General features: G+C 38.2%; 2 protein-coding genes across 2 annotated transcripts; one reads left to right on the plus strand and one right to left on the minus strand.

Annotated features, from left to right (window-relative positions):
- The first annotated feature begins 103 nt into the window (after window positions 1-103).
- On the plus strand, window positions 104-1771 carry LOC118344992 (transcription factor E2FB-like). Its single transcript, XM_035686882.1, has 4 exons — window positions 104-176; window positions 361-586; window positions 978-1044; window positions 1191-1771. The coding sequence occupies exons 1-4, from the start codon at window positions 148-150 to the stop codon at window positions 1313-1315; spliced, it is 447 nt and encodes a 148-aa protein (XP_035542775.1). The 5' UTR covers window positions 104-147; the 3' UTR covers window positions 1316-1771.
- Window positions 1772-2442: 671 nt separating this feature from the next.
- Window positions 2443-4139, minus strand: LOC109011575. The gene is made up of 3 exons (XM_035686881.1): window positions 3757-4139; window positions 2855-3049; window positions 2443-2762 (listed from the first exon to the last, which is right to left on the minus strand). The coding sequence occupies exons 1-3, from the start codon at window positions 4000-4002 to the stop codon at window positions 2604-2606; spliced, it is 600 nt and encodes a 199-aa protein (XP_035542774.1). The 5' UTR covers window positions 4003-4139; the 3' UTR covers window positions 2443-2603.
- Window positions 4140-9234: the final 5095 nt, after the last annotated feature.

Below are 9234 nucleotides of genomic sequence, written 5' to 3' on the forward strand. Positions count from 1 at the left end.
CTGATGAGGTAAATTTAAGATGGACAAGATTGATGAAACAAGTTCATATTGAGAATTTACCTGCATGATTCTCAGTGTATCATTTCTGATGTGTACCAGGCTGTTGACTATCCCCAGAGGAGGTACAGGATAGTCCTAAGAAGCACAATGGGTCCCATAGATGTTTATCTTGTCAGGTAATGTTGACTTTAGTTGAATATAAGATCATTTCTGGAGTCATTACTCTACTCCCTGCACTAGTAAGATAAAGTCACAACTTTCTAGCAAGATAAAATCACTACTCTGTAGGAGATAATGACGATGAAATATCCAAGTATTCTTATAATCTGACTTGCTTTCTCTCACTGCCCATGATTTTAGTCAATTTGAAGAAAAGTTCGAGGAGATTAATGATGTTGAGGTACCTCCAAACTTACCATCAAGCTCAGGGTTTGATGAGAACCTGGCAAACACAATGGTCACTGAGGAGTGCAGAGGAAAGGAAATTGAAATGCATGGACAAGATGCTCATAGAATGTGCTCGGATCTTAATGCCTCTAATGACTTTGTGAGTGGAATCATGAAGATTGTGCCGTCTGAAGTCGATGTAAGTGTGGTTCTTGATTTGTATGGATATATTAACTTTTTGAAAGATACAATTTATTGCAAACATTTTCTCTTGTCCACTGGAGATCCAATTTTTTTTTTTTAGAGCTGAAGCAACATGTTCTGAATTTCAAATATTCTGAAATGATATAAAATCAAGTGACCGAATGGATCGGATTCAGAATGGCCTAATAATTCTACTTGTAATTCTTTCATTTTTGTTCTTTTGCAAGCTTATTATCACAAAAAAATTTAATAGTTAACGACAAGTTAGACTTCATCAACAAGTAATTGTTCCAATCATCCTGAAATTTGTTTCTGTTCTTTTGATGGAAGGGCTAATGACTAATGACTAATGAGCAACAGTTTTTTCTTTCTGTTTTACTATTCAGAGTGATGCAGATTACTGGCTTTTATCAGATGCTGATGTCAGCATCACAGACATATGGAGAACAGAACGTATCCTGACAACAAAGATACCGCCTTTTTTTTTTCAATTTATTTTTCATTTTCCATGTGCTCTCTTTTTTATTCAGAAATTGCCATGTGTTAATAACTTGGCAGTGAGTACTGAATTCCTTGATTCTCGACTATATTTGGGGCAGAATGGAACGACTTCAGTACATTTCAGGATGATTATACCATGGCTAACATAAGCACACCACAGCCCCAAACTCCACCTTCCGGTGCTACTGAAGGGCCTCCTGCTGCTAACCCTACCAAGAGTTGAGACCCTGGAAAGTGTATGTGGATGCAAGACTTAATTTTGTTCAGGACTTATGATGTTCAACCATTCGCTGTTGTGTAATTCCCTGGAGGTGGGATTGAAGAGATTCCCCAGCTGATGCTGCAGGATGTTCCCAGAAAAGAAAAAATTACAAGAAACTACTGGATGGAAGATGGAAGTAGCAGGTTCGTTGTATAGGTAAGTATGTCACATTGTAGAGAAGAAAACGACCAAAAAAAAAAACAAAAAAAAGAAGAAAGAAAACCAATGTTGCTTGTACAACCATGTATATTATTTACATTCTTGGCTCTAGTATTGTACTAACTAGCTTGACCTCTAGGTTAACTTGACAAGTAGGAACGACAGGAGAGGTATTCATATGTTCAGAAATTGAAAGAATAAAGGGAGGGAAGAGAGGATCTATCAATATCATATCATATCATCCTGTTTGCTTTTTAATTTTTAACCCAATAATTTTCTTATAGATGTAGTAGTGCCGTAACCCATGCTCTGCCTCTGGTTAGTGATTTGCATGAAGCCCTTCTTTCAGTTGTGGGAAGTGGTGAGACGGTTACCTCTCTCTCTCTCTCTCCATTCATTATCACATTAACTACTGGTTTACATCTTTTTGGGACTTACAACTTCTTAATAATGAGTGCTCAAATATCTAAGGCATTTGATCACGAGTCATTACCCTCAACATAAAAGCAATTCTTTTTTTTTTAGCCTTTAATATTTGTAAGCTTGTTCATGTGATCCATGAGATGCAGCCATAAATAAAGGTCAGTCGTTTCACATTCTCACCATCCCAAGTTAATAGTATTCTTGGTTTGCTCTGTTTTGGAATGACCGATAAACAATTCACCTCTAATTGAAAGGACCCCTTTAATTATAGATTTTGAAGGGACTTGGGAAAAGGGCAATAGCGATGTGTTGTTTTTGTTTGAGGGAAAAAGAAAACCCCAAACCATTTTCTAACCCAATGGGCTTGAACTAAGGTCCCGTTTATTTTTATAATTTATTTCAATTTATCTTATTTAATAATTACAATTTTCTCAATTTTTTATATAATAAAATAAACAATTCAATTTTTTAAAATTTTAAAATAAAAATGATATTAAAAAAATATATTCTAATAATATTTTATTTAATTTTTAATTTTAATTTATCTAATCATTAAATCCAAAGTTGGTTACAGGGAGGAAAAAATGTAGTATGACAAGAAGTAAAACATGGGGTTTGTGACCTGAAGAAACTATATATATAAAAAAGAAAAAGAAAAAGGAAAAGGCTATTTGTCTTTCTCAACTTTCTTTCCAATCCAACCGGCAACGATTGGAGTCAGGGCTACCGTGGGAGGAAATCTGATTGGAGATGCGGCCTTGTGTGCAGCATATGCCAAAGCAAATGTGCCAACCTTCTCCCCGGTCTCATTAGTTGAGATCCCCACCTGCCAAAATATAGTATGTATGATACAATGAAAACTTGAGACGACTTGCAGTTCATCATACAAACAAAGGCTTATTTTCTTTTTTTTTTTACCTTTTGCAGCAAAGCTTGGACATCAACCCCAGCGCTAATTAGTACATAGCAGATTGAGAAAGAGATCAAAGAGAGAGTAATGGAGGTTGCCAAGTATGCTCCTCCATACTGTGCTAGCAGCTCCTTTGCTTGATTCCCTTTTGATTTCTTCTCCTCCCCATCACCTTCCTTTCCTTCCTCTTTTGAGCTAAATATCTGCAGCCATCCATCCATAACATTCTTTTAAGGAATTCAGACCAAACACTCTCATCAAGGATGTAATGTATTAGCATCAACAGTCACGCCATGCCTTTTCAACTAACTAGCCAAACAAAGAGAACCATGTAAATTGATGGGATTTGAGTTTGGAATGAAATAACCACTGAAAAGTTCTTTTTCTCAAACATTTCTTTGGCTTCTAATATCCCCAGATTAATGAACTATTTGTTGAGTGAAGTAGCATGTATTGTATCAGTAATATCAGTTAATTCCTATCTATGAAAGTCCGCATTGCATGAGACGAAAATCGCCTTCAGGTTGTCGGTGAAAGGTATCCATCCATCGAACAAATTAGAAACTCCTTCCCATCGATTTGCAGGTGTCAAAACCCAGAGTTTTGTGATAATATTGTCTCTTTCATTCTGTTATTCCTTAAATTACTCTGCAACCTGGGGTACCCATGTTTATATATATTGAAATTTCATGTCTATTTAGCTCCACATCCCACTCCCCATACCCATCTCTCAATTTGAAGACACCTTTTCCCATCTAATTAGCAAAAAAAAAAAAAAATAACAGAACTGGGAAACAAACCGCATTAGGAGCACCACCCGTGGATGATGATGATGATGATAACCCATCACTTTAGAGGCCCACAAGCAAGCAAGACAGAAATAAAATGGAGAGAGAGAAGGAATGAACACCTTCCAGAGACCAGCCTCTAGGCCATACTTCTTTGTGATTTCCTCAGCTGATGAAGCAGAAGAAGGTGATGGAGATGAAGATGGGCTTTTAGTCTCCTCTGTTTTCTCTTTGAGAGCTCTGACCGTGAACCGCTTCAACTTGGCTTGGGAGAGTGGAATTGAAGCGTGATAGCAGATTCTTGGGTGCCCTTTGCTGAAGAAAGAAGCATGGGAGAGAGAAGCTACTGCTGGCAGAGCTGTTGCCATTTTTAGCCAACCAAAGATTTTCTTTTCTATCTATTCAAACATGACCAATTTGTTCCGCTGAATGAGGGAGAAAAAATATCTCATAAAAGTGATAAAACCAAAGACGGAGAGAGAGTGAACCAAGCAAACTAAAGGGAGCACTGAACAGAGCTGCAGAGGGTCAGTCATTTGCAATCGGTGGGTGCTAGTGATGGGCTTGGTTGTATTGCCGGCCCAACTCATTTATTTATCAATATTTACTATCTTAGTATTTTAGGATAATTAATTCATTTTAAAGTGATGAATTTTGATGCTGTAAAATCTTGAGACTTGATAAAGAAGAAGTATTACATCTATAAAGAGATTTTATAAAAGTGAACTCTTAGGCCTTATTTGGATTTGGAGATAGTTTCGTTTCATTTCATTTCATCACATTATTATAATTTTTTTAAATTTCTACATAAAATATAATAAATAATTCAACTTTTTCAAATTTTAAAATAATATATAATAATATTCTAAACATAATTTATTCAATTTATTTAAAGCCATCTTATCTCATCTGACTATCCAAACAAGCCCTTATGTTTTTTCTCTAATAAATTTTAGCTAGAAACTAGAGAGATTTTAATTTGACAAAGATTAATTGATATTAAGTAAGACATATGACAGGAAGATAAAAGAAATATTAATTTTAAGTAAGGTTTGTGTCCAATTTTTATTTATTTTTTATTTTTTTACATACATACTAAATTCTATATATATATATATATATATAAACTCCGTACCTTAGGATCTAACACCACCTTTTATCTTATTTATCTTCAAACAAGATATATAAGTTAGAGAATTTGATTTGCACCCTGCTCCTTCTTTCTGATGTAAGCAAGTTCAATTGTAAGTCTTGTTATACGTGCCGAATCTTGATGGCGTGTTCTAAGGAGATTATGAGAATTCTAAAATACGCTCAGTGTTTTAAATGTATTAGAAATATTTATATGAGGTATTTCCAGTATTATTGAACTAAACTTGATTTTAAATAAGACAATTATAATATTTTTGAATAGTTCCAAAAATATTATAATTGTCAGAAATCATTTTAATATCAATTATTAAAATGATTTCAGTTATTTAAAATATTATGAGATTTGAATTATGTTGAAAACTCTAATTAATTAAATGGTTTTATTCTTTTAAAGATATTAAATAAGACTTCATCATTTTATTAATGATGAAGCAATATTATTTTATAAGCTAAAGTTTAGTTTAAATAATATTCTACCTTAATTCCTCTTAGTGCTTTTAATTAAGTTAATATTTACGTATTTTTAAATCAGTATTTTAATCCTCCACCGTTAGATCATTTTGAAGATCCCAAGATAAAGAGTTAGGATTAAAACCCAGATCTCTCTCTCTCTCTCTCTCTCTCTCTCTCTCTCTCTCACCTGATTCTTCCTTTGCCCAGCCCGGTCTCACCTCCACCACCAAACCCAGCCTCCACCTCGCAGCCAACTTCCTTGTCGCACGCCCGTAGCAACCTAAGCACGATTTCACTCTGCGCAGCCCTTTCCAATGCTGTACGCGGCCACCTAGCACCACCATGAGCTTTCCCTTCCCTCCCCCTTCCTCCTCCCCTCGACCCAACCGCCGTAGCTCCTCCCTAGGCCATGCACGAAATCCACGGGTTTCTCTCCTTTTCACCTCTGTCCGCCACCTCCTGGCCACCGCACCACCACCGAAGCCTCCTCTGGCCACCGACGACTTCCCCTAGCCACCCCCATGTCCAGTCGAGCCACGTAGCTCCCCCACTCTCTCTCACTCTCTCATGGGCCGTTCCTCCACCCCAAGCTAGATCCGATGCCTCCAGCCACCGTGCCGCCACTCCATCACCACCATGCCCCTCCACGGCACCTCCTAAGCCCTTCCATGGTTAGCTGTAGTTCCCAGCCGCCCCTAGCTTCACACAAACCCTCACCCTCTCAGGTGCACTGTACACGGCTAGATTCGCTGTGCTTTGCCACCCCAGCCACCATGAGGACCACCCTTAGCCTCCCTTGGCCTCCCCTAGGCTAGCCTTAAGCCCAAACTGCCACTTTACGTGGTGGACAACCACTGTGCGTGGCTAACCGCCACGTACAACCCTTCCGACAGGTCAGCAAACAACGCACGAGTTAACCCCGACGATGGTATAGCCTTCTGTCCCTCGTTATTTATGTTAGTTGGTTGGCTAGGTTGTGGACTGTGCTGTTAGTAATTGTGATGTGTCGTGTAGTGAAGTGCTAGACGTATCTGTGTTGTATGATGTGTAGTGTTATGGACTGTGCTGTGAAGTGTGGTTGTGAAATATGTGTTGTAGTGATGATGTGGCCTCGTGTGGATTGGGAAGAGAGTATACGTAAAAATGTACTCTTGTGGCATAGTGTGGGATAAGGAGATTATATGTAAAATATACACTTCTGGCGTAAGGTGGAATGGGAAGAGTACACGTGGAGTATACTCTGTGAGGCGTAGCTTGTGTGAAGGGAGTACACATGGAGTGTAGTAGTGTACTCCATGTGGTGGAGTGATGCACCATATGGTGGGTGTGCCGTAGTGGTGATGGGTCGTAGCGTGTATGAAGGGAGTACACGTGGAGCATACTCCATGAGGTGCAGTGATATGCCGTGTGGCGTGTCGCAAAAATAAGGATGGTTGTGTCATTGATGGTCGTAGAGCATGGTGAGTAGTGTCGAGAACTATGGAACAGTGTCCCGAAGTAGCTATAATGTGGCCTGTAGTCTGAAATGACAAGTGTCACTGTGATTGACTTATGGCTAGGAGTATGTGTGAAGTGGCATAACAAGTGTAAGAGTGCGCAGTGGAAACATGACTGGGAAATGTCACGAAGTGACATGGTTACTGGCAGTCGTGCTTGTGATGGGTAAGAAGTTAGTATATGAATGGCGTAGCAGGAACGTGACGAGATGTCATGATGTGGCAGGAGTACGTGAGGGATCATACTCGTGATGAGTTAGGAGTTGGCATAAAAATAACGTAGTAGGATGTCAGGTAACGTGACACGGTCACAGTGTAACTTGGGAGTAGTTTCGAGTTATATGACATGACGTAAGGCATAGTTGTGAATGAAATCTTGTTGTGTTAAGTGTTGAGATGAACTGTCAAAAGGGACGGGTAGCATAAAGAGTCATGCTAGCCGGGTTAAGAGAATATTGGTATCGGAGTATGGCACTTGTCCTTATGAGCATGTGATCGACGTGTTATATGTTGGTTTTAGGTGATGAAGGGGTAAGGTACATGTGTAATTTGGTGAGACACATGTGCTTGACGGATTCACCATATGTAATGGGTAATTTGTCCTAAACATAGGCACATGGTGCTTAATCCTCAGAGTTGGCTTAGAGCCGTGTGGCGTGTATGGATGTGAATAAAGATTTAGTGTGAGCTAAGGTGCATGGAGGTAGTGACGGGTGTATTGTCTAGGATTGGGATGCGTGACTCCGTCAGTCGGAATCATGCATCAGAATATGGTCAATAGGAAGAGTACGATGAAGGTTTTAGTGTTTTAATCCTAAGGTGAATCATGGGCTCATTTTAGTGGATGAGCACTCAAGGTAAGACCTTGAGTTTGGAAGATGTCGTGACCGTAAGTGTATCTCAAAGGTTTTAACATAGTAAAAAGCACGTAAGAGCACGAGATAGAAGGAGAGTGTTCCAAGTGAATTGTAGTTTATGTCTTCTAAGTTTAGTTGCTTATGCATTAGATAAAGAATGACGTCAAGGTTATGTGTATTCATGTAGGTTGCCATCTGACACGCACATGAATGGACTGCATGATATGAAAGTAGCATAGAGTCCAGGTAAGTATTACGTTCATACTCTTCTAGAGTTTTCCAAAATACAAGAAACGAAAACGAAATACTTTTCCATTACGATGCCTTACTAAACGACACGAAAAATGTTTTACGAAAAACATGCATAAGTGTTCAAATGTATACATATGTACGGCCCTCCTTGGCAGCCCCTTTTTAAGCAAGCAAAGTATTAATTGTACGCATGTGAATGGATGACTATACGCTATATCTATTGTATGTATTTTTCAAGAAAAGAAACGTTGAGGCTGATGTCTGATGCTTTAAAAGACACGAAGAAAGTATGTTGTTTTAAAAGGTCCCCATGAACCAATGTTTTAGTTGATGCCATAAAAGATGATGTTTAAGTCCATGCTTTTAAATGACGTTTTCCATGAACAAACTGTTAAATGAAAGATAGAGTTGAAATGAATTGACTGAAAGAAAAGATTAAACGTTTAATGCATGAAAATACGTAACAACCACATGAATGAATGAAAAGGGTACTGAATGAATGGGCAGATTGCAATGCCGGGTAAGTAGTATTGGTAGTGCACCCAGTGCTGCCCTTGACTGAAAAAGAGATTCCCAACCTGTGGCCATGAGCAGAGTCCGGGTCCAAAGGAAGACCGCTAACCCCAACACACGGGGAGTAACAGTGTGTACCGGCTAATAAAAGTGATAAGAAAGAATGTATGAATATATGAATGCATCGTATTCTTTAAGAAATGAAGACAATGATGGGAGAAACATTTTACGAAAAGAAAGCCCATTTTTAAAGAAAAATCCCGTCCAATGATGTTTTACGAACGAACGAATGAACTCACGCATGTATGTACGTATAATATGTATGGAATGATGAGTGTATGAATGAAAATTTATGTTATTATATTTTAACTGTATGAAGTAATGCCTAGGAGTCATCGACTCATTTTAGTTTTTATGTATGGCCCTCCCCTCACAGGAACCGAATAAACAGTACGCGTCAGGACGGATACGGCCCATGGGAAAGAGCACGAAAGTCTAGACACATGAGTTTAAATGTATGAAAGGCATTTTTATTGTTAAAATTGATGTTTTACACTGTAAACCTCTTTTATTCTCAAAACACATTTTATTTTATAAAGTAGAGTCTTGCACCCTGAGTATGGAAGTAAAAAGTTTTAAATCAAATGGTCATTCCCGTCGTCCTTTCTAAAATCATTTTATAAAAAGTTCCACCACAAAAATAGACATTACATAGTGAGAGAATACGCATACGTGCATTGCATGTATGAATGGTGTAGTTGTGAGACACGTAGTTGATGACCTTATAATGATAATAATAGAAATAAAAATATGATAATAATCATAATAACCATAAGCCTGGTTATACATCCCCCTTTCTTTAGGTGTATATATATAT

The sequence above is a fragment of the Juglans regia genome, unplaced genomic scaffold, assembly GCF_001411555.2.
Source record: "Juglans regia cultivar Chandler unplaced genomic scaffold, Walnut 2.0 Scaffold_113, whole genome shotgun sequence".
NCBI lineage: Eukaryota > Viridiplantae > Streptophyta > Magnoliopsida > Fagales > Juglandaceae > Juglans > Juglans regia.

Coding starts and splice junctions, on each gene's coding strand:
- LOC118344992 (XM_035686882.1), top strand. CDS start 148: ATGGGTCCCATAGATGTTTATCTTGTCAG. Junction 587..977: donor TTGTGCCGTCTGAAGTCGAT/GTAAGTGTGGTT, acceptor TTTACTATTCAG/AGTGATGCAGATTACTGGCT. Junction 1,045..1,190: donor AGACATATGGAGAACAGAAC/GTATCCTGACAA, acceptor TATTTGGGGCAG/AATGGAACGACTTCAGTACA.
- LOC109011575 (XM_035686881.1), bottom strand. CDS start 4,002: ATGGCAACAGCTCTGCCAGCAGTAGCTTCTCTCTCCCATGCTTCTTTC. Junction 3,050..3,756: donor TAGAGGCTGGTCTCTGGAAG/GTGTTCATTCCT, acceptor GGATGGCTGCAG/ATATTTAGCTCAAAAGAGGA. Junction 2,763..2,854: donor TCCAAGCTTTGCTGCAAAAG/GTAAAAAAAAAA, acceptor ATATTTTGGCAG/GTGGGGATCTCAACTAATGA.